The following is a 24,305-nucleotide window of genomic DNA, read 5'->3' on the forward strand; positions in this document are numbered from 1 at the left end:
ATGCTGACACTTAATGATGATTCAGCTTTGGGCAAGTGAACCATTTTATACTGTAAATCTTATTCTTCCCACTTTCAATCAGAAAACACCTGCAGGCTAACAGAACTATGCGCAAAGAACAAATAGGCTCATGTTTTGCTAAAATCAACCTAGGCCTTCTCAAGACACTTAAGGCCCACCAAAGACGCTCTCTAGCCGTTGGATATTAATACTACCAGCAGCACACGGCTTTCTCTGGGCCCATCGGGGGAAGACGAATACGTAGACGTGTGTTAATTTTCGGGCCTTGACTTCGTTTCCGAGGAATTTAACTCCACCTCTCCCGGCAAAAAGGAACAACAACGCCCTCATTCCCGCCCTTCACCACCCCTTGGCCTCCTCCCACTTTCCATTCGGTCCTCTTCTGTTACAGAAGTTCTGATTTTTCCTAGAGTGCTAGAGGAAAGGTACCAAAGTGGAATTATATTACCCTCTTACTTGCTCTGGTGGGACACTAGAGAGGAAATCACACTTGGGATTGTAACTGGCTCTCCAGGGGAGAGAGCAAATGTAGCCTTGAAAACTTCAGCGGCCGCGTTGGGCTCCAGGTTTGATTGACAAGGACGCGCCGAGGGAAGGCGCGGAGGCGGGGCAGGGGGCCTCGGGTCGAGCCTAAGACAAAGAGGTTTTGGTTGCCACCCAGGAGTGGAGGGCCCTTTGGGGTAACTAGCCTTGGCACGCTAAAAGGGCGTTTGGTGCGGTCGCTTTCTTGTCCGGAGGGAGGGCGGTAGGCTCTGGGGGCCCGGAGGGCAGAAGGGCCTGGTGGGGAGGGGGCTCCGGGCGGAGGAGGGGGCTTGGAGGTGGGGGTTGGGGGGCTGCGCCGCCGTCACGTGGCCTCCGCCGCCGCCGGGTTGGGGCTGTTCTTCCGGGTTGGAGGCGCAGCTCCTCGGGGCCCGAACCCAGGGCTGCCAGCGCGGCTTCCCTCGCGGCTCGCTGCCCGGCCGCCCTGCCTCCCAGCCAAGGTGAGCCGCGCGGCGCGGGCAGTCCGGGGCGCGTTTGGGGCACAGCTGGGGAGGGGGCGCGGGGCTGTTGGGGATGGTCCAGGCCCCCGCAGGGGAGGAGACCTGTCAGGGAGAAGGGGGCGGGGTCGGTAGGGACCTGGATGTGGGGTGCACCCGGGCGCCCGCAGGCCAGAGGCTGGGGTCCGGAAGGAGAACCGTGCCTTGAGGGCCCCATTCCTTGTCTTTTGCCGGGGCGACGTGGAAGGGAGCGGGCGGGTGGTTGGGAAACTGGGTCCTTGCAGAGGGCAGGGAACGAGGCGGCAGCTGTGTAGGTGCAGGTCTTGGAGCTTTGGGAGGACAGCGGGAGTCGTAAGGGGTCATTTCGACCGGCAAAATGGGAGGAGGGGGGAGGTCATAGAGGACTTTCCATAGAGGGTGCGCCCAGAGAGGTGGTAGCTGGACGCCCCGAAATTGTGCTTGAACCTTGAGGGAATTCAGGGTCAGCGATCGTTTGGAGACTTAGGAGGTGGCGAGCGAAAGTTGTGAGTGTGTATGTCTGTGAGGGTTGGTGGTCTGAGCAAACTTCATCCAGGCAGAGAGAGGGGCCCGGGCTGGCGACCGGGAGGAGACAGCAGTGGGGGCAGAGCTGATCTGAACCCCCGAGGAGGAATGACTGTAAAGCGACCGGGGCCAATAGGCTTCCAGGGAAGGTTATAAATAGCGGTCCCGCGCAGATGCCAGCCAAGCTGTAGTGTAGTTGCCCAAGGAGGGGCGGGACCGGTGGGTTTGGGCGAGGTCACGCTGCCTGCCAGTCTAAGCTTCTGTAGGGTATTGTGTCCTTGGTTGGTATGTTTCGCTTTAAAAACGTAACTTGTTTACGGTGGCAGGCGTCCTCTATTCGCCCTGTGGTGCAGGGCAGTCCTAAAGCGATCTCTTTATAAGGAGTCTTTTAGGACAGACTCTTCCCATGGTGTTTGCATGCTTTTATTAAAGCGCTTCCCTCTTTAAAAATGTTCATGTCTTCTGCCATTTTTTAAATGTTTATTTATTTATTTTGAGAGAGAGAGAGAGAGAGAGAGAGAGAGAATCCCAAACAGATCTCGTGCTGGGGCTCCAACTCATGACCTGAACGGAAACCAAGAGTCCCTCCCTTAGCCAACTGAGCCACCCGTGCGTCCCACTTCTGCCCATTTCTTAACTGGATTATTAACTATAGAGAACAAACTGAGGTTTGCTGGAGGGGGGATGGGTTAAATGGGTAATGGGGATTAAGGAGGGCACTTGTGGTGAGCACTGGGTGTTATATGTAAGTGATGAATCACTAAATTTTACTTCTGAAACTAATATTACACTATATGTTAACTAACGGGAATTTAAGTAAAAATCTGAAACTATAAAAAAATTAAAGAAGACAAAATATTCCCCTTTTCTCTGTTGCACACCTTTTATTTGCAAACCTGGCTTTAAAAATTTTTTTTATTAAATGGACAGTTTAGGACTACTTTTTTATCAGCAATGTGCTAAGCTGTTTACCTTTGCTGATGGAATCAATCTTCCACAAGGCTACACAGCATTTCGTTTTCGAAGGAAATTTCCTGAAACTCTGGAGAATGTGTTTTTGTAGATACGCAGGTTTCAGGTTACCTAGTCCTGGTTATTTATTCATTCAGTTAAAAAGTACTTGTTGTTTTCCTCCTTTGTGCAAAGCACCAGGCCAGAGGTAATACCAAAGTGAGTAGTAATAGCAATAGAGATATTGTGTCCTTTTACTCCTTACAACAACCCTATATAATACAGGTGCTATTATTTTAAAGATGAGAAAATCAGGTTCAGAGAAGGTAAGTGACTGACTTGCCAAGGACACAGCTAATAATTGCAGAATGAGGGCTTGCAACCCACAGTTCACCTTGTTAGCCTCTAGGCTGTCATCATTCTGACGTGCTTGCCCTCAAGAGTTTTAGTACCTATTAGGGGAGATAGTTGCCCAAATAACTTACATTACACTGCTGTATGAGTGGTATACTAAATTTTTTTTTCAGTTTTGAGTTGCAAAGCTTTCCCCCATTGCTTCAAAGCCATAGAAGCACATGAATAAAATAGCTTTAAAATAATGATAGGGGAAATTCAAATATTCTCTGAATATATTTCAGTGTCATTTCTATTTAATTTAGGCTTAGCCATAGGGACTGTTCTTGCCAATAAACTACTTTCTTAAACATTATTTGTTTATTTACTTTTTAATGTTTATTTATTTTTGAAGGAGAGAGAGACACACAGTGTGAGCAGGAGAGGGGCAAAGAAAGAGGGAAACAGAATCTGAAGCAGGCTCCAGGCTCTAAGCTGTCAGCGCAAAGCCTGACACCTGGCTTAAACTCATGAGCTGTGAGATCATGACCTGAGCCGAAGTCAGACACTTAACTGACTGAGCCACCCAGGTGCCTTTTTTAAATTTATTTTTAAGATAGAGTATGAGTGGGACAGGAGGGGGGGGGTGGACAGAGGATCTGAAGCATGCTCTGTGCTGATGGTAGAGAGCCCGATATGGGGTTTGAACTCAAGAAACGTGAGATCATGACCTAAGCTGAAGGCAGACACTTAACTGAGTCAATTGGTGCCTTACCAATAAAACTACTTTCTGTTCACTGTCTTACATGTTTATAACTTGAATAAATTGGAATTTTGGGGCGAAATTGGCCTGTGAAGTCCTCTGCCTTAATTGCCATCTGATGCCAGGGATCTATTCAACATCAAATTACCATTTTCCAAGTAGGCAGGGCTGTTTTTCCAGATGGCCTGAAACAGGACTTCTGCTTTAAAACATTGTAAAATCTTATCTATTCATAAATGTTTTAGAGCGTAATGGGGCCCGACAAACAAACTTTCTTGTGCTTTTATATATGAGCAGACTGAGGTGCAGAGAGATTCAGGTCAAACAGGGAGTGAGTGGCCAACTTAGACAATACACGGGCTCTATTATATCTAGCTTTGTTCTCTCCCTGATGAGGTCTGGGTAAACCTCATCAGCCCCATGAAAACAGTGGTTGTTGGGGAGCTGGGATGATCTAAGAAGAGAAACTAGAGTGAATGCGGAGGCGGAGATAAGACTAGGTCATTGGTAATGGTAGGACAAATCTCCCCCAAGGCAAGAACTACCTTTTATATATCTTTGTATCTCCCTTGGTTGTTGGCATAGATTCAGTGACTGTTTTGAATATGTGGCTGAATTTCGAACTTTTTGCTCTCTGTTTTCAGCCATGAACAACCCAGAAGTGACCCATGAATAAATGAGGAGCATATTTATGGGATTCAGGGGTGCTTGGGATTGAAATGAAATGACATATGTGGAAACACTGAAAATCTAAAAACCTGTTCAAGTGCAAAGCATTATTATACATTTTTGATTGCATGCCTGAACACATCTTGCATACTTCCTCTTCCTTAGCTTTTTTCATATTACTCTCTCTATCTCAAATGTGTTTTTTTTTTTCTTTTTCTGAGCTCTGTAGGAGGACATAATCTCCTTTGATCCCTCAAAGAACTTTGGACTTGCCTTACTCTGTAGTGTTATTACTTGTTGACTTTTCTTATCTCAGAGCGTGTGATCTGTTCCAGTTTGATTCCACAGATGCTTCTAATGACTGTGACTCTGAAACTCAGCCCTCTATGTGTGTTTGTTGAATTAAAGGTCATTTTAAGAATAAGCACCATCTGGATTAAGGATTTCCATCCCCCGTGTTGCTTTCTGGTATTTGTAAGAAGTTGCTTCAGGGAGTTGTGGCAGCAGTTCTGAGTGAACTAGACCCTTCTTCCTCTGGAGACTGGAAGAATGTTCATGGAACTGCTGGGATTGGGTGCTGGGCCCCCTGAGGGCCCACATGATGGGGCAGAGCCTAAACGTGTAGTTGGTGGAGTTAGCTGAATTTGACTGAGAGTTCCAAATCTTCTGCTTCCTGATTTTGAAGGAAAGAAAAGAAGGATGGGGGAACTCTGAGAATCAAGGGGATGGTGGGCCTTCCATGCCTTCCATGCACCCCTGGGGATCTGCCATGGAGAACAATGGAGGTTGCCACTGAAGCTTAGGTCAGTAACAGCAAAGGTCAGTGATCCTCCATCCAGCCCAGTTAGAGCTGGTGCAAAGTGGCCACTTGTGAGAACCACTGATGGAAGAGTTCCTAGTTACACCCATATCTACAAGCACAAACCTATGTGATATTGACATTCTTCTTTTTTAAAATTGGAGTCATATCCCACACATGCTTAATTTTCTTGAGATGAGCACTTGGCAGACACGAATCTCATGTTCACTCAGGCTCAATTCAGGGGGTCTTACAGGATAAGCATCTTGCTGCACTGAATAGGTTGCCAGTGTTTTCTGTACAACATTGGTAGCTAAACAAGTTGTTATTGTACTATACAGCATTATAGACAATTTAAGGGAAATCCAAGGGTGACTATGCAATTTTTGCTGTGCATGCAGACTTAGAAGATAACTTTCATGTAAGATGTGGTTGGACTCTATAGCAATTTTCTTTTTTAGCTTCCCTGCTACATTAAGGATCAATTAAGGTGACCAAGGCTTGGAATTGAATAGTGAGTTTTTAACCACAGTTTTAAGTGGGAGAATGGATTCCGAGTTTTAAATATATGAATTGGAAACAAACTTCTGAAGCATCTTCTCTAAGTAGAGGACTTGGCAAATAAAATTCACTGTAGATGCCCACATACAGCTGTTATATTCCAAGCTCTTTGAATTAGTATTTTTTTTTTTTTAATTTTTTTTTTAACGTTTGTTTTTTATTTTTGAGACAGAGAGAGACAGAGCATGAACGGGGGAGGGTCAGAGAGAGGGAGACACAGAATCTGAAACAGGCTCCAGGCTCCGAGCTGTCAGCACAGAGCCCGACGCGGGGCTTGAACTCACGGACCGCGAGATCATGACCCGAGCCGAAGTCGGCTGCTTAACCGACTGAGCCACCCAGGCGCCCCTGAATTAGTATTTTTTTAAAAAACTTTTTGATGCTCAAATGACAAAGTATGTTTTTCTTGGCATATAAATATTTTATTTTCTTTCTTCTTAGTGATTTACCCTCAAGGAAATTTGGGATTTAGGAAGTTGGGAGCTCATATGAACATGGCGAACCTACTGAAAACCGTGGTGACTGGCTGTTCGTGTCCTTTACGTAGCAATTTGGGGTCCTGTAAGATTATACCCAGGAAGAAGGATTTTTTACGAACATTTCATACTCATCAGGCACTGTGGTGTGAAGCCCCTGCCAAACCAGGTAAAGTCTCACTTCAGTGTATATAGATCAAACCTTCAAGTTGTAGGAGCTAACGGATCTCCTGATGATTGATAAAAGGAAAAGCGATGCAGTTTTATAGCCTGGTGTTGGTGAGTCATCATTTTTCGTTAAAACCCTAATGAGTGCTTTTAAAAATATTTTCCATGTATAGAAGTTTCTGACAGTGCTAATAGAGAAGAAAATAAAATAGAAGAAGAGAAATGATAAATCAGTTGAGTTGTATCCGGGAAACTATTGCTCATAGTAACCATTTGTCTTAGCAGCTCTTCCTTTTTCCTGGTCTTTTTTGACGAATTGTACTGTATATGGCTCATCTATGCTGAGGAACTAATAACTGAGTGTATCAATTAATTTGTAGTACTGCTTCTTGATTTACTGAATGACAGCTTCATCTCAGTTGCTCAGGTCAGAAACCCTGGAGTCATCTTGGTCTTCATAGTAGGTATGGGTTAGCTCTACCTTGTATCCAGGGTCCGTTCTCACCATCGCCACTGTTATCGTCCTGTTCCGAGCCACCATCATCTGTCCCCTGGACTGCTGTGCTAGTCTCCTAAGTGCTCTCTATGCTTTCTGCCTCTACCCCCACAACAGTCTGTTCTATACACAAAAGCATCATCTTTTTAAAATGAAAGATCATGGCACTCTTCTCAGAATTTGCCACCAGTGTCCTAGCTCATGCAGAGGAAGAGCTGAAGTCTTTGAGTAGCCTACAAGGTGTTCCCTGCTAGGGTCCCCACTCGCGTCTGTTCTTGTGCGCAGGTCAGAAGGAGAGGCTAAACAAGGGCTCCCTAAGCTGAGGGAGATCCCTTTATTATGCATTTTGTGCAAAGACCCTCATAGCACTCTGTACCTCATTGGCAAAAACTCAGACGGCTGCAATTATTTAGCTGTAAGGGAGACTTGGACACAAAAGAGGTCCTTTATTCCAGATGGGGACAAACTCAACTAAAATTGGCATTCTGTTATTCAGGTGGAAGACTAGGATAGATACCTGTCTTTGCCACATAGAATAATGCCCTTCTTTTTAATTTAAGTTTGCAGGACTCTGGGCAATCAGAATCCCTACACTGCTATGCTTTTTGAGTTCTTATGTTTGTCTTTAATAGATTTCACAGCCTCTTTTCTTCTCATGTGACAAGCGACTGTTGGCAGGGTACCTGTCCCTGAGAGCTCTCAACTTTATCTTCAGATTTATTTCTATTTATTTTTATTTTTTATTTTTTTATTTATATTTTTTATGTTTATTTAGTTTTTGAGAGAGAGAGAGAGACACACACAGAGAGACAGAGTGCAAGCGAGGGAAGGGCAAAGAGAGAGGGAGACACAGAATCCGAAGCAGGCTTCAGGCTCTGAGCTGTCAGCACAGAGCCTGATGCGGGACTTGAACTCAAGAACTGCGAGATCATGACCGGAGCCAAAGTTGGATCCTTAACCAACTGAGCCACCCAGGCATCCCTCTTCAGATTTTTATTTTAGGTGTTTTAGAAAGCCAGCTTATCCAAGCGTGATAAAATTGTGTCTAAGATAAAAGTAAGTAACTGCACTGAGGACATGAAAATTTCCCTTGTGAGTAAAGGCATGGACATCAAGATCTCTATATTGACTCTGCAGGAGACTTTTAATTTGTAGTTCTTGACTATTTCCCAGATAATTACTTTTTATCTCTAAAAGATAGGGATTCTATTTTAAAAAAATGCATAACCACAATTTCATTACTACATTGCAAAGCGTGAAAAGTAATTCCAGTCAGTATTCATTTTTTTTCAGTTTCTGTTTTTACAGTTGTCTTATCCAAATAATGATCCAAACAGGGTCCACATGTTGTATTTGCATACTGTATCTCTCAGGTCTTTTTTGATCTCTGTTCTCCTTTTTTTTTTTCTTTTTTCTTTTTTCTTTTTTCTTTTTTCTTTATTTCTTGAAGAATGTAGTTGTTGCCCTGCAGAATTTCTCACATTCTGGGTTTGGCTGAATGAATTCCCTTCATATTATTTAACTAGTTTCTCTGTTCCTTGTGTTTTCTGTACCATTTAGCTAGACCTAGAGGCAAACCTGGTTAGACTCAGGTTTGTTTTTGTTTGTTTCTGTTTTTGTTTTTTTTTTGACAAGAATACTTCATAGGTGGATGCTATGTACTATCTGTGGCGTTTTGTCAGGAAAATTAATCAGTGAGTTTAGATGTTGATATTCATCCATTATGGAGCTCCCATCAGTTTTTCACTCAAAGGCTATAACAGCCATTTAATGATCATCAACTGAATCCATGGTTTTATGGGGAGGGGGGTTGAAATGGTGGTACACTATCATTTTATCTTCATTTATTAGCTAGAATTTTTCTATAAAGAAAAACTTTCCCTCTGTTATTTAGTTACCCTGAGGTTGTAGTGGTAAGGTGGGATAAATGTTTGGTTCTGTTCCATTCTTTATAGTTTTGGTAATAATCTCTTGGTTTTCTTAAAGTATTAGTTTTCTATTCAGCTGTAACAAGGTAACACAACTTCATACATACACAAATTTATTATCTTACACTGCTGGAGGCCAAAGTCTAGAATGGCTCTCACTAGGTTCACATCAAGGTGTCGGTGGGGCTGTCTGTATTCCTTCTGGAGACTTTAAGGGTGGTCTGTTTCCTTCCCTTGTCCAGCTTTTGGAAACTGCTTATATTCTTTGGCTTGTGGCCCCTTCTTCCATCTTCAAAGCCAGCAGCATAGCATCTTCAGACTACTATTTGACTCTGGCTCTTCTGCCTTCTTCTCTCACACTTAAGGACCCTTGTGAGTACAGTCGGCCCACCCAGATAATCCAGGCTAATCCTTATTTCAAGGTCATTTGATTAGCAACTCTAATTCCATCTGCTACCTTAATTCTCCTTTGCTGTGTATCCTGACACATTCACAGGTTCTGAGGATTAGAAGTGTGTGGACACCTATGGGGTACCATTATTCTGCTTATCACACACCCGCTAAAGTTGGCCAATGAAGCTTTTAAAAAATATTTATTTTTTGAGTATCATAATGAACTCCTGCATTTTAACATCCTCGGATGTATTTTATTACATTGCAATTAATTATTCTTTTTCATGCTCAAATTGTTTCATATTTGGCCTTTCAAGTTGGCTCCCGAACCTGTTTGATGGGACTTCATTTGTCTTTGGTGGCTTCTTTGACTTACGGTATATAGGGCCTAGGTAATTTGACCTTGTCAGATAAGTGAACTCCAGATGTTTATGTGATTTAACTTTGCACATCAATCTGGAATATTTTCCAGCTTTCTATTATTTTCCTCCCTCTCCTTCAAACAGAGGTTAAGGTTCACCACATGTTTGCCTTTGGCTTACTTTTAGTTATTACTGCTAATGGAGTATGGGGTTTAAGACTCTGTTTGAATGCAGGTATTTTTAAGTTGACTTAATTTCTCTAAGGCCTCAATATTGTTACTCTGTAGAGATAATTTGTTTTTTTATTATGTATTTTCAGAGTTTAGGTTGCTAGAGTAGATTTCCTGAACTTTGGTACAACATACAGAAGCAGATTTTTTTTTAAAAGAAAAGTCTATTTGTGCCTGCACGTTGAATAAAACAACAAAAGCAACTTTAGCTAAAATTGTTCAGAGCCATATATAAATACTTTATTTTATACAGGCTCTTTTGGGTTACAAGGAACAGGATTGCATCAAGGTCCTATTTTGTGGTGAGGGTTTATTGGGTGTATTCTTGGGAAGTACAGAAGCCTGGGAAACCCCTCATCTACTTCTAGGAAAAGTGGAATGGTATTCTGGATTCCATAGCAATGGCTCATCTTCCCTCTTTGTATCGCCACTACTGATGTTTCTGCTACTGTTGCTGTAGACCTCCCTTTGTCTACCTTTAACCTCGTGGCTGCTTACAGATAGCTTTTGTACCCTTTACTCCCCCTGTCCTTTTCTGTGGGTCTCGCATTCAGACACTAAGAGTACCCGAATGGGTTGGGTCATCACTGGCCAACATAGAGTGTCCTTGGGCAGTTCCTATGTAAGTCATGTCAGGGACTCTCTGGCCTATAGACTATTATCTTTGACCCAGCTGTTGATCCTTGGTCTTATCCGCTGTGGCCAAGAACGTAGGGTCTCAGGATACAACACTTGGAAATCTGTGAGGAATTGCCTGTGGCCAAATTGCCAGGAAGGAAACTTTGAGTGTAGCCAACAATATGTCTAGTATAGGGTTGTTCTTCAAAACAGCTAATTAGTTCTGTCTTCCTTAAAGGTGAGGACAAGGAAACCATAAATCCCAGAGGATTAGTTTGAAGAGTGGAGTTAGCATTTTGATTGATCTCTCAACCCATTTTTTTCCTAAGAATAATCTAGTCATGTGCCTTGAAGAGAGCTATTTGGTTAAATGAAATATTTGGAATTTAAGAGAGTGGGCATAAATATTTCCCATTATTCAAAAAACTCAATTATGATTATGAATCAGGAACATTATTTTGAGCAGCAACTTGTATGTTCAGTATATTTTGAACAGACTGCCCATTTTCACTTTTTGAACTGTTATTAAAACATTGTTTTTATGTTTTTTACTGAATTAATTTTTCTTTTTCTTTCTTTTTCTCTCTCTCTTTCCCTCTCCCGTTCTTTTCTCCTTTTCTTTCTTCGTTTCTTTCTCTTTCTTTCTCTCTTTCTCCCTTTTTCTTTCTTTCTTTCTTTCTTTCTTTCTTTCTTTCTTTCTTTCTTTCCTTCTTTCCTTCCTTCCTTCCTTCCTTCCTTCCTTCCTTCCTTCCTTCCTTCCTTCCTTCCTTCTTTCTTCCCCTCACTTTGTAGGAATTCCATATAAGCAACTGACTGTTGGCGTCCCCAAGGAGATTTTCCAAAATGAGAAACGGGTGGCATTGTCTCCTGCTGGTGTTCAGGCCTTGGTCAAGCAGGGTTTTAGTGTTGTCGTGGAATCGGGTGCTGGCGAAGCTTCCAAGTTTTCTGATGATCACTACAGAGCAGCAGGTGCCCAGATCCAAGGGGCGAAGGAAGTGCTGGCTTCTGATTTGGTGGTCAAAGTAATTATTCCTTTCCACCCCTCATTTATAGCATGCTCGCTTTTTAAAAAGTGTTCATGGAAAAATCATATTGTTATAACTCTTCATATTTTCAAACACTGCCTTTTCTCAGAGAAATGGTTGCATGTTGTGAATATTCTTCATAGTCTGGTAGAACTTTTATCAGGCAGTGTGATCTCTGTTTAACCATGAGAGTAGAAAAAGTGATCTTCCTTTTTAGATTTTCATGTGGAAATGCCCTTCTTATTGGCTAGGGAGAATTTGCACTTCATGGTTCATACATATCCAGAATACCCACAGGTGAGTATTTAACTGCTACAAGATGGAAAAAGGGCATGGGACTCCTCCTAGGACTGAACGTACCCTGATCTTCTGATATGTAGAAGGAACAGTGATTTAACTGACCTCAGTGCTATTTCTAGAGAGGGCAGGGCTGCCTTGGAGAAAGCAGCACGGGGCTGAGTAGAGACAGCCTTACCTACTTTAATGAAAGGTCTTAATGTATAATAGAAATCTATGTGCTGAAGAGCTTCAGACATAAAATCTGAAGTAAAAAAAAATCATATGGAAAAAGGAAGGGACTATCACAAGTGTACCTTAGGTAATTATTAGGGAGCAGCATTAGCCTAAATCCTAAGCCTTCTGCAACCAAGACAAAGAGGGAGATAGGGATTGTAGTAGCATGATTATTAGGCAAAAAGAAGCTCCTCACTTGTTCAGGAAAGACCAGCTTTTTTTTGGTATGTGTGTTAATTTCTAAGGGGCATCAATCATGTAACTGTTTTTTTTGTTTGTTTGCTTTTTTTTTTTTTTTAACATAAATTCTACTGAATAACTTGGTAGAGTAGTGATCTTTGCAGAAGACAAAACAATTTTTTGGTGTGGAAATTAACAGTGAAATTTATGGTATGTGGGGAAGTTGCAATTCAGCCAAAACTTTTAAAGTGTTTAGGTGTACAGATACTTGGTGATATAACTTAGTATAGTAAAAGAGCTTAGGGCAAATAGAAAAATGAGTATGATCCATTCCAACATATGCTCTAGGGATCAAAACCTTTTGAGATACCCCACAATAAAGGGTTAGTAGGGTGTATATAAGTTGTGGAAGCACTTTGTGTTCCTTTAGATCCGCAGTGTGTATGAGCATGTTACAAGCACGGAGAAATCCTATGATATAGTAACTTAGATAACTTTATACTTGCATTAGTAAACTATTTTTGAGTCAAGCCTGTTAATATCCTGGGGAACTAGTGATCCAAAAAGCACTTTCAGGAAAACATTCTGTTGACTTAACTCACTCATATGCCAACAGTCTCAGCTGAGCATTTGATAAGGGCCAGTAGAATTAATTCAAAGTTGACCTCTAATTTTTATTAAATCTATATTTTAGATTCTCAATGAGGAAAAATAGACCTTGCCAGAGAGTCTTTTTAAGTTTATTTTAGAGAGAGAGAGAAGAGAGAGGGAGGGAGGGAGGGAATGAGTGGGGGAGGGGCAGAGAGAGAGAGAGAGGGAGACACAGAATCTGAAGCAGGCTCCAGGCTCTGAACTGTCAGCACAGAGCCTGATGTGGGGCTTGAACCCACAAATCGCAAGATCATGACCTGAGCTGAAGTCAGATGCTTAACCAACTGAGCCACCCAGGCGCCCCTAGAGAGTCTTAGAATCTAGAACCTTAATTAAAATCATATGTGTCACCAGATCAACAACTGAAATGGCAGTAACAAAGATGTTTCCTAGGTAAATGAGATGAAGTGCTATGAAATGAAAATATTTACCCAGTGTTTGTGTTTCTGTTTCCTTTAAAAATTTAAGTCCCTGAGCTATTGTTTTCTGGGCTTACTTGCCTAAAAGTGCTACTGCGAACTTAGAGCTAAGGACATGATACATGTTTTGAAGATCGATTTTAAACTTGGATATAAAACACACCTTAAAAGCCCACAAATGAATCTGCTTATCTGAATGTGTTTCTGCAGAAACTTAGGAAAAGCTGGTAATGGTAAAGCCATGTTATGAGCCTTACTTAAAAATAAAATTTTGGGGTGGGGGGGGAAACCTTCCAGAATGATAGCATGCTCTTTACTCAGATCAGTTCCTAGGTTGGTCATCAGTCAGAGGACAGATGGCAAAGATCTTGGTGCTCCTTACCTCGTTTAGGAATTTAGTCCAAAGTTTATTACTGAAAGATTACTTCTGGCCTATTATTTCAATCATGGCATGTCATTTAGGTTGTCCTGTTTACTTAAAAATATGATAAAGGTATTTACATTATTAATCAGTGACTTGACTTTTTTTCCTCAGGTGCGAGCTCCCATGGTTAATCCAACATTAGGTGTTCATGAGGCCGACCTTTTAAAGACATCGGGAACATTGATTAGCTTTATTTACCCAGCCCAAAATCCGGACTTGCTAAATAAACTTTCTAAAAGAAAAACTACAGTTTTGGCGATGGACCAGGTTCCAAGAGTCACGATTGCTCAGGGATATGACGCGCTAAGCTCCATGGCCAACATTGCTGGGTATGTTGATTCCTTTCCATTTTGGTTGAACAAAGCACAGTGCTACTCTAGAAACATGCTCATTGTGACTCTTCTCTCTTACAGTGCTTTTACTTGTAATAATTGTTGGGGATAAAAGCTTTTTGAGAGTGCCCTTATTTATTTATTTTTTTAATTAAAAAAAATTTTTTTTAATGATTATTTCTGAGAGAGAGAGAGAGAGAGATTGAGCACAAGTCGGGGAGGAGTAGAGAGAGAGGGGACACAGAATCCAAAGCAGGCTCCCGGCTCTGACCTGTCAGCACAGATCCTGATACAGGGCTTGAACTCACAAATGATGAGATCATGACCTGAGCTGAAGTTGGAGGCTTCACTGACTGAGCCACCCAGGTGCACCAAAAGTGCCCTTATTTTTTAAGGCTCAGTTTATTATTTCATAGTTAAAAGAAATGACTCTTCATATTCTACTCTTCATGGGTAGAAGTCTTCCACCAGAACAAATGATTGTGAAATTATTTGTATGAGGAATAGACTGTCTTGCATGTATGTGTGTATATGCGTGTATACACATGTATACATTAGGTAGAAATTGCTACTTTTTCTTAAAAAAATTTTTTTTAATGTTTATTTACTTTTGAGAGAGAGAGAGAGAGAGCACAAGTGGGGGAGGGACAGAGAGAGGGAGACACAGAATCCAAAGCAGGCTCTGGGCTCTGAGCTATCAGCACAGAGCCTGATGCGGGGCTTGAACCCACAAACCGTGAGATCATGACCTGAGCCAAAGTCGGATGCTTAACCGACTGAGCGACCCAGGCACCCTGCTACTTTTTTTCAGATTTTATTTGAGACAATTGACATATAGCATTGTGTAAATTTAAGGTATAAATATAATGATTTGATATATCAGTATATTGTGAAATGATTGCCACAGTAAGTTAGTTAACATAAATTGCTGTTTTTATAGGTCAAAAAAGGTCAGATATTGACAGTTTCATATTGTTCAACCTGACACATACATATTAGCATTTACCATTTTAATTATGTTTTGCTTAGGTAAATTCATAAAATATTTAGCAAATATGGAAAATGTCTGTATTTGGCAAAGTTCTACCTGGTGTCAAAACACGTATTAATAGGGGCACCTGGGTGGCTCAGTCGGCTAAGTGTCCAACTTCAGCTCAGGTCATGATCTCACTGTTCATGAATTTGAGCCCCACGTTGGGCTCTGTGCTGACAGCTCAGGGCCTGGAGCCTGCTTTGGATTCTGTGTCTCCCTCTCTCTGTGTACCCCCCTACCCCCACTTATACCCTGTCTCTCTCTCAAAAATAAATAAATGTTAAAAAAGTTTTAAAAAATTATTACCCCCCCCCCCCCCAACCCACATATTGATAACTGAGGGCTAACTACGTCCTCTTACCTTTGCCCGCCACTGCTGTGTTCCCACTTTACTGCCTGGAGAGCTGTGCGGAGAGGAGACTAAGGGCCCTCCTGCTCTGGGGAACAGGGCTCTGACTGAGCAATCACGCCTGCCCGGGGGGGATGGGGTGTATCGTGTTGCTGACTGCCTAGAGAGCGGAAAAAATCTGGAAATCGAAGATGCTTATGAAATCAACTCTTCAGGAGATAGTTGAATTAGATTTTAAGCATGCAAACTGCTGATAGTGACAGTTTGCTAATATGAATGAGGCACCAACAAATGAAAACGGTTAAAAAAAATCAAACAGCGCATGCAAGAGAGACTAATGTGAATAAAGCCTTTTATGGCCTGACACATGACCTGAAGGTTTTCTTAGGTTTTATAGCTTAGGTGTAGCATATCAGCTAGGCCAATAGATCAAATAGAGTCTACTTTGGGTTTCATTTTTGAAAGAAAAGCAGAAAACAAAAAGGACAAGCTAAAAACACATTTTGTTATCCTTACTATAATATAGCAAATGGTTGGTTTGAAGATATTTTTTGTGATATAAAGTATACACCAAAGGACAAAATAAATTTTTGCCATATTATTTTGTTTGTAGAAAAGTTACATTATGTATCATGGGACTTCAAAGATTTTCTTTTATTTTTTTAAAGTTTACTTATTTATTTTGAGAGAGTGCGTGAGTACAGGGTAGGGGCAGAGAGAATCCCCAGCAGGCTCTGCACCGTCAGCCAGGAGCCTGATGCGGGGCTCAAACTCACGAGCTGTGAGACCATGACCTGAGCCGAAACCAATAGTTGTATGCCTAACTGAATGAGCCACTCAAGTGCCCTGAGACTTAAATGTTTTCTATAGAAAACGTACAATGTGATCTTTGATTTTGTCTTGTGAAATGTAGAATATGAAAGGTTATCAAAGCCAGTGGTTCCAGCCCAGTGCTTTTTAGCCATAGAATCTTTTGGGCAAATGACATATTATGAGGCAATATAAACAAATGCAATAAGAGCAGAATGGCCTTAGTTGAACTGAGGGACGGAGGGGTGTCTAGAAACATGTTTGTTCTCTACCCCACCCATTATGGCCCCAGAGTTGGCTGGAATTTGAACCTTTGGGGATCCATGGGACACAGTTTGAAGAATCGCTATCTTACATCCTGAGCCGATATATGCAAAGGGCATAGTTTGAGGTGCATCTTCTAGGATACTTATCCACACAGTACGTGATAAATCATTATCTAAGTCACACACACAGCCATATTACGGTGAAGACACGCTCCTTCCAGTTCATTCATGTCCATTCTGAGCTTTTTTTGCTGTCATCAAAAAGAGGCAAACTGTTATCACTTTTCCCCACTATCAATGTTTTCTTGTACATTCCTGTGTAACTCATCTCATTTTTGTTATTTGTTTCAGAATAGCAGCTGAATCTTTTAAAACATTAATTCCAAAATTTCTTACAGTGGCCTTTGAATCTTTATCATGTTTGGTTTTTTGAAAGTTTCTGTCACTTGGATTCAGAAGTAAGACTAACAAGTAATGTGGTCTCTAAAATATTGCCTTTCTGCTATAATATGATTTAAAGTCGTAGTGGTTACCATTATATGCTTTTGCATCAATTATTATATCAATATTATTTTATAAAAAATATGGCCAGGAAAAAAATATGATCAGGGAAAGGTTTTATTGTCAGCAGGTAGATTTTAATAAATAGTTGCATCGTAATTTTAATTATAACGTGTTATAGTTAATGTGTAGAGGTGCCTTTTAAGGATAAAATGCTCTGAAAATGAAATTGGTATAATATGTTAACAGTATCCTCGTAAGAAAAGATGGTATAAGTGGTATATTTTACTTGTTTTTGCTGCACAGAATGTTTCTTTAGCCAAAAACACTAGTATTTACCAAACACTTATGATGGCAGGCTTTGTGCTAAGTGCTTTACCTGCATGGTCTCACTTAGTCCTCATAACAACACTGAGAGATGCTCTTTTTGTCCCCACTCTGTAGATGAGGAAACCAAGGATTAGGGACTTAGAGAAATTTACCCAAGGTCACAACGCCGGTTAGTGGTAGAACTGGGCCCTGCACAGAGGTCACTGTGTCTCAAAATTCCATACTTTCAAATCTTAGCAATCAAGGGAAGTTTTTTTGTTTTGTTTAATTTAATTTATTTATTTTGAGAGAGAGTGTGCACAAGTGGGGGAGGTGCAGAGAGACAGAATCTCAAGCAGGCTCTGCACCATCAGAGTGGGTCTCGAACTCATGAACCAAATGGTGACTCATAACCTGAGCTTAAGTTGGATGTTTAACCAACTGAGCCACCCAGCTGCCTCAGGGGAAGTTTTTTGTTTGTTTGTTTTTTGTTTTCTGTTTTTTTTTTTTGGTTTGGTTTGAGGTTAGAATTTTATTATGTACAAGCATATAGCTATATCTCGTTTCTTTTTCATTTTAAAGTTTTTCCCTATGACATAAATACTACATAATCATTAAAGAAAATTTGGACAATACAGTGAAGTAAAACAGAAAGTCTGAAGTGTCTGTAGTTTCAGCACTGGGAGAAAACCGTTGTTAGCATTTTTTTTGGTCTTTCCTTCATTTCTTTTTTTACACCAACTGATCTTCTGCAGTGTTCATTCTGAAAAGGCCAGGGAACATCGTGGGTAAGAGTGTGCTTGTGGAGGTAGGATGCCAGCCAGGGTTAGGCTTCTGGTTCTGCCATTTGCTAGCCGAGTGACAGCAAGTCTCTTCCACTCTCTGTGTGTCTGTTTACTCACCTATAAAATGAAGGTAAAAACTGTACCTGTCTGTAGGATTGTGGAGGAGGTTAAAGGAGTAGTTATACATGTAGCACTCAGCGGTTTTTGACACACAGTAGGTACAATTTAAATGTTAGTGATTATCTTTGACTATTAAAGCTTCATTGGTGGCTTACAATAATATATTAGTCTAATCTCTTTAATTTTATGGAAATATTTATTTTTTCAGCTACAAAGCTGTTGTACTAGCAGCAAATCATTTTGGACGGTTTTTTACTGGTCAGATCACAGCTGCTGGAAAAGTTCCTCCAGCTAAGGTAGGTAGAACTTTTAATGTTTCTTCAAATATGAGTTATTTATAATTTTTTTAATGTTTATTTATTATCAAGAGACAGACACAGAGCGTGAACAGGGGAGGGGCAGAGAGAGGGGGAGACACAGAATCTGAAGCAGGCTCCAGGCTCTGAGTTGGCAGCACAGGGCCCGACGTGGGGCTCGAACCCACGAACCGTGAGATCATGACCTGAGCCGAAGTCGGACACTCAACCGACTGAGCCACCTAGGAGCCCCCATAATATGAATTATTTAAAGGTAAGGGTATGTGTAGTACTAAAATACAGTTATTTTAAAAGTTTTGTCCTGTGTTAACTTCACAGTGTTAACCCTGTGTATATTTGGTACAAATATATGGTAGAGCCTCAAAGCTGTTTATGATTGCTTGACAAAAAAGAATTTTGACATTTCTAGAAGTTCTAGTTTTTTTTTTGTTTTTTTGTTTTTTTGTTTTTTTACTTACTAACTTGAATTCTTAAAGGGGTTTTAGATAACTTGTTCTGTGTATGTAGGGTGTTTATTACTGATGTTTGAAAAAGCTTCAAGATACCATTCAGTAGATTGTTGATTTCCCAATGTTGTGACACTTGGTTCATGGAAAAGATTGTCTTAGTTTTGTAGATTCTAGATTTCCCAATTGTGACATTTTGTTCATAGAAAAGATTGTTTTAGTTTTTTCACTGGGCAGAGAGAGAGAGGGAGAGAGAGAATCCCAAGCAGGCTCCCAGCTGATAGCGCAGAGCCTAACTTGGGGTTCCCTCCCACGAACCGTGAGATCACTATCTGAGCCAAGATCAAGAGTTGGACATTTAACCAACTGAGCCGCCCAAGCACCCCTTCACTTTTTTTCAAATATGGGTTAAGAGGACGGAAAAAGGGAGGTGGTGTATTTGGGTAATTGGCAAAGGGAATGGGTGTGGTTTCTTTAATGTAGATTGAAAGCAGAGAGGAGCAGTTGATGACAGGTTGGGATGGCTAGGTAAAAGAATAGATTATGTTATGACCCTTCAACATTACATATACTAATTGACCATATAAGCATGTTGTCTCGGTATAGAAAATAGGACTTTAAATGTTGTTCATCTATCTGAAGAGTATACTCTCTGCCTGTAGGCATAGGTTTACTCAGTGCTTCCTGCTCTTATGTACTTTGTTATATAAACCGAGAACTCACATGAAATAAATCTCCTAGAAAAAAATGAAAAAAAAAAAAAAAAAAAAGATACTGGCAGCTTTGAGAAATAAATTGCTTTAAGAACAGGCCAGGTAAAGAAAATGCAAGTGCTTCGAGTGGAGGCCAGAATACATAACAAGGAAGTTAGCAAACAACAACAGAGATGTGCTATGTGAAGTGACTATGTTTGTTTTTTTTTTTAAGTTTATTTATTTTATTTAAGTAATGTCTACACCCAAGTGGGGTTCAAACTCATAGCTCTGAGACCAAGAGTCACATGCTCTTCCAGCTGAGCCAGCCAGGTGCCCCTGAAGTGATGACGTTTTGACTCCTTTGTCAGGATCATGAGAATGGGTCTGGCACTTATGGTGGCCAGAAGTTGAATGCTGGTTTTATTTTATTTCATTATTTTTAAAGTTTATTTGAAAGAGAGATCGAGAGCACGTGCGAGTATGCTTGTGCAGGGGATGGGTAGGGGGAAGGGGGAGAATCCCAAGCACAGTGAGGAACTCGATGAGGGGCTGGAACTCACAAACTGTGAGATCATGACCTGAGCTGCAATCGAGTGGGACGCTTAACCAACTGAGGCACCCAGGTGTCCCTGAATGCTGTTTTCAAACTGGCCAAATGCTTTGATGCACAAATCTGCTACTCAGTTTTGGTTAGACTCTTTCTCAAACTATGTGGAAGCTGAGAGGAAAGCTGTGAATATATAAGAGATTAAAAAGTGAAACAAAAGACCAGAGGCTTAAAGGAAGGAGAATCAATCAGCCCTTAAGAGGTAGAAAAGTGACTGTCTTTCCTGCGAATTTAAATTGCAGCTTCAAGGACTTTGGTTACATGTCAGAAATAGTTACATATTGAAGAATTAGACATTAGGTGAGTTTATCAAGGTAGATTGAAGAATACTTTATTTGACTTTTCTTTAAACATGGAAGGTTCTTACTTGTCTACGGTGAGCTATCAGTTAGTTATTTGATGGCTTCCAATATGCCAGGCACTGCTCTAGGAGCTGGACTATGGGATGAATAAGGCAAAGGAGATCCCTGTCATATGAAACTTACACTCTAGTAGGGGCCACGGTGAGGTGATAAATACATAATCTAATCAATAGGTGAGATCATTTTAAATATAAAAGAAATGAACAGGATGATAGGATAGTGAGTCATGGGAGCAAGCTGCTTTTGCTAGGGTGATGGGAAGGCTTCCATTTGACATTAGAACCGAGGCCTAATGGATGGTGCGAAAGAAACCAGGTATTTAGGATATCAGAGGAGCAGCACGTAGGAAAAGGAGCTTCCAAAGGAGCAGCACGTATGAAGCCCTGGGATGGGAAAGAGCAGACTAAAGGCTGTTGGTCTGGAGTGTGGTGAGCGATTGGAGATGATGGTGGAAAGGTAGGTTGGGGCTGGATGACGTTGAGCTTCTCTTTACAGGTCTTGTTCACATTTTCTCACAGAGGAGGGAAGTGTCTGATTCAGGATTGTTTTGGAAAAACTCAGTTTTTTTTCAAATAGAACGCTTCACTTCTGACATTCTGGTCACCGAATATGTGGGGGTTTTCTCCACACAAAGCAATTCTGTGACACCAGCAGGGTGTGCTACAACTTAACTCTGTTCTAACACTGTCTACCTGGAGGTCGTGTTAGATCCCGCAGGTGAAGGGCTAGTCCCACGAGACTGCCTTCTCCCCGCTTCACGTGACATTCGCAAGCTCAGGTTGTTGCCTGTGCCTCTGACAGATTGACTATAAATCATTTGGAGGTTCCCACGACTCCCTCCTTAGGTTCGGTTAATTTGCTAGAACTCAGAGCTCAGGAAAATAGTTTCCTTACTGTTTACCAGTTTGTTATAGAAGGATATGATAAAGGATACAGGTGAACACCCATATGGAAGAAATGCATGAGGCAAGGGATGTGGGAAGGGGCATGGAGCCCTCCTTGGACACACTACTCTCCCTGCACCTCCGTGTGTTCACCACCCTGGAAGCTTTTAAACCCTGTACTTTGGGGATTTTTTATATGGAGGCTTCATCACGTGGGAACAATGGATGATTAACTCCTTTTCCAGCCCTTTCTCCTCTCTCTGGAGAATGGGAGGTGGAACTGAAAATTCTCAGCTGCTAACCATGGGCTTTCTGGTGGTCAGCTGTCATCCAGGAGCCAACCAGGAGTCAACTCATTAGAACAAAAGACACTGCTGTCACCCTCAAAATTCTAAGGGATTTAGGAACTCTGTCACTAACTGGGGTCAAAGACCAGATATTGGAACAAAAAATGTTCCTGATGCTCTTGGGTTTTAGGAGTTCTGTATCTTAATAGAATATATATATATATATATTCTATTATCTCACGAGGATTTAAAAAAGTCATCTGGAAGTTCCAAGGGCGAATGGATAGTAGGGGGAAGAGTGAAGGCAAGGCCTGCTCAGAATTGATTGCTGAAATAGTACCCTGGGAAGGTAGTGGCAGTAAAGATGTAGAGAAGGGGGTGGATTGGGAGATCTTTGGGGGTTAACTCCAAGAGTACTTGCTGAGGGATTGGAGGTAGAAATGTGCAAAGGGAGGGCACAAGATGGCCTCCCTGTTTTGGCTTGAATGGTTACGTTGCACAGTTAGTGCCCTTAACTGAGATGGGGAGGTCAGGCGGAAGAACAGGTTAACTGACTGGAAATTAAGAACATTCCTAAAGGTCATTCCTTTCCCATGGCCTTTCCCCTATTTTCTGAGTATATGTCTATGTTGTGCCAGTTAGCAGTCAGTGCTTTATATCCCATCATTTAATGTAACTGCCTTCTGGGAAGGTTTTTTAAGTGTGTTATTGCAGATACTAAGCAGCTTGCTCAAAGTTACCCAGAACTAGTTGGTAGCCGATTCGGGATTTCACTCCGATTCTTAACCTCTGTCTTTTCCTTCACCCCATCCTGGAGAGAAAGAGTAAATTCCTGTTGTCAGATCTACCTGGCTTTATTATTGTGCGATTCTGCCTTTTAAATTATGAGGTCTTTTGTTATTTCTGGATTCAGGGTAACTTGGTCTAGTCCTGTGATTTTTACTTATTTTATTTTTATTTCACATTTTCATTGTGTGGAGCAGGGTTGGTGCCTTGGAGCCCAGAGCCTGCTTGTTCTCTGTGCTCCTTCTTTGTCCCCTTCCCTGTAGCTTAACACCCTCCCCTGTGACCTTCACCATCTAGATCAATTCACATGATCTCGGAGACACTGCTTAGAGGTCACTGGAGTATGGTTTGACTAGCTTTTTTTTTTTTTTTTTTTTTTTTAAAGACATAAGTCTTTTTTTTTTTTTTTTTTTTTTTTGAGAGAGAGAGAGAGAGCATGCAAGTGAGAGCAGAGAGAGAGAGAGAATCCTGAAGTGGGGCCTCGAACTCATGAACTGTGAGACCATGTCCTGAGCTGAAGTCAGATGCTTAACTGACTGAGCTACCCAGGCACCCCTTGACTAGCCTTCTTCTTAAAGAGGTGGAAGGAGGGGCGCCTGGGTGGCTCAGTCGGTTAAGCGTCCGACTTCGGCTCAGGTCATGATCTCACGGTCTGTGAGTTTGAGCCCCGCGTCGGGCTCTGTGCTGACACCTCGGAGCCTGGAGCCTACTTCGGATTCTGTGTCTCCCTCTCTCTGACCCTCCGCTGTTCATTCTCTGATTCAAAAATAAATAAACATTAAAAAAAAATAATTAAAAAAAAAAGAGGTGGAAGGAGATGTGGGCATGATGGGTAGGTAGGAATTTATAAGCTTCACTGTTTTCTGTGGGTGGCTTTTTTCCTTTTCTTTCTTTTTTTAAATAGCAACAAGGAGTTGCCTCAATTGACTGGGAAGTATAATAGAACTTTTCTCTGAAAGGCCCATTCCAGACTGGAGAAAACATTGCTCTTATTGTGTTTCTTAGAAGGCCGGGAGACTCTTGTTTCTGAGAAATTCTTTGGTTTTCTTGGCTCTAACTGTTCAATGGTTAGGGAGATTAGTTATGTTGCTTTGGTCATTCAAATTGGTCCAAAATTAGATAGTTGGTCACCTGCTGTTCTTTCAGAAGCATTTGAACTCAAAATAGAAGGTAGACATTTTATCAAAGTTGTATCCATCTTTGAAACTTATTTTGATATTTTGTGAACATAGAGGAACCTTAAAATTTGTGAGGGGAGAGATAGCTAGAATGCTGTGCTAGGAGTTTATTTCAGTACAGGTAGCTTTTACACACTGAGAAAGACCTGTTAATCTATTTTTCTTTAACGGTTACCTTATTTCATTTTTTTTTTTTTTTAAATTTTAGAGAGGGAGAGAGCACATGTGTGAGCACAAAAAAGAGGGGCAGAGGGAGAGAGAGAATCTTAGGCTCCATGCTCAGTGTGGAGCCGGACATGGGGCTTGATCCCATGACCCTGGGATCATGACCTGAGCCAAAATCAAGAGTCTGATGCTTAACTGACTGAGCCACTCAGGCTCCTCAAGACCTGTTAATCTTTAACACATATAATCCCCATTGTGCTGTATGTGGCTTCCACACCGAGATGCTGGTTGTCAGACTTCTTTTTTTTTTTTTTTTTTTTTAATTTTTTTTTTTTTAACGTTTATTTATTTTTGAGACAGAGAGAGACAGAGAATGAACGGGGGAGGGGCAGAGAGAGAGGGAGACACAGAATCGGAAGCAGGCTCCAGGCTCTGAGCCATCAGCCCAGAGCCTGATGCGGGGCTCGAACCCACAGACCGCGAGATCGTGACCTGAGCTGAAGTCGGACGCTTAACCGACTGAGCCACCCAGGCGCCCCTGTCAGACTTCTTAGTGAAGGTTGTGGGCCTTTG

General features: G+C 41.5%; 1 protein-coding gene across 5 annotated transcripts in view; it reads left to right on the forward strand.

The window, feature by feature from the left end:
* Positions 1–318: 318 nt before the first annotated feature.
* NNT (nicotinamide nucleotide transhydrogenase) overlaps positions 319–24,305 on the forward strand; it is a 95,289-nt gene continuing 71,302 nt past the window's right edge. For 2 of the 5 annotated variants that reach the window (XM_019464305.2, XM_019464310.2), the window contains exons 1-5: positions 869–1,001; positions 6,059–6,262; positions 11,081–11,310; positions 13,612–13,829; positions 18,214–18,301. In XM_019464305.2, the coding sequence (XP_019319850.1) occupies positions 6,106–6,262; positions 11,081–11,310; positions 13,612–13,829; positions 18,214–18,301 (693 nt within the window). In that variant the 5' untranslated portion in view covers positions 869–1,001; positions 6,059–6,105. The other 3 variants (XM_019464306.2, XM_019464308.2, XM_019464307.2) reach the window with 3 other exon arrangements.

This window comes from Panthera pardus, unplaced genomic scaffold, assembly GCF_024362965.1.
Source record: "Panthera pardus isolate Hobbes unplaced genomic scaffold, ASM2436296v1 HiC_scaffold_2, whole genome shotgun sequence".
NCBI classification, from domain to species: Eukaryota; Metazoa; Chordata; class Mammalia; order Carnivora; family Felidae; genus Panthera; species Panthera pardus.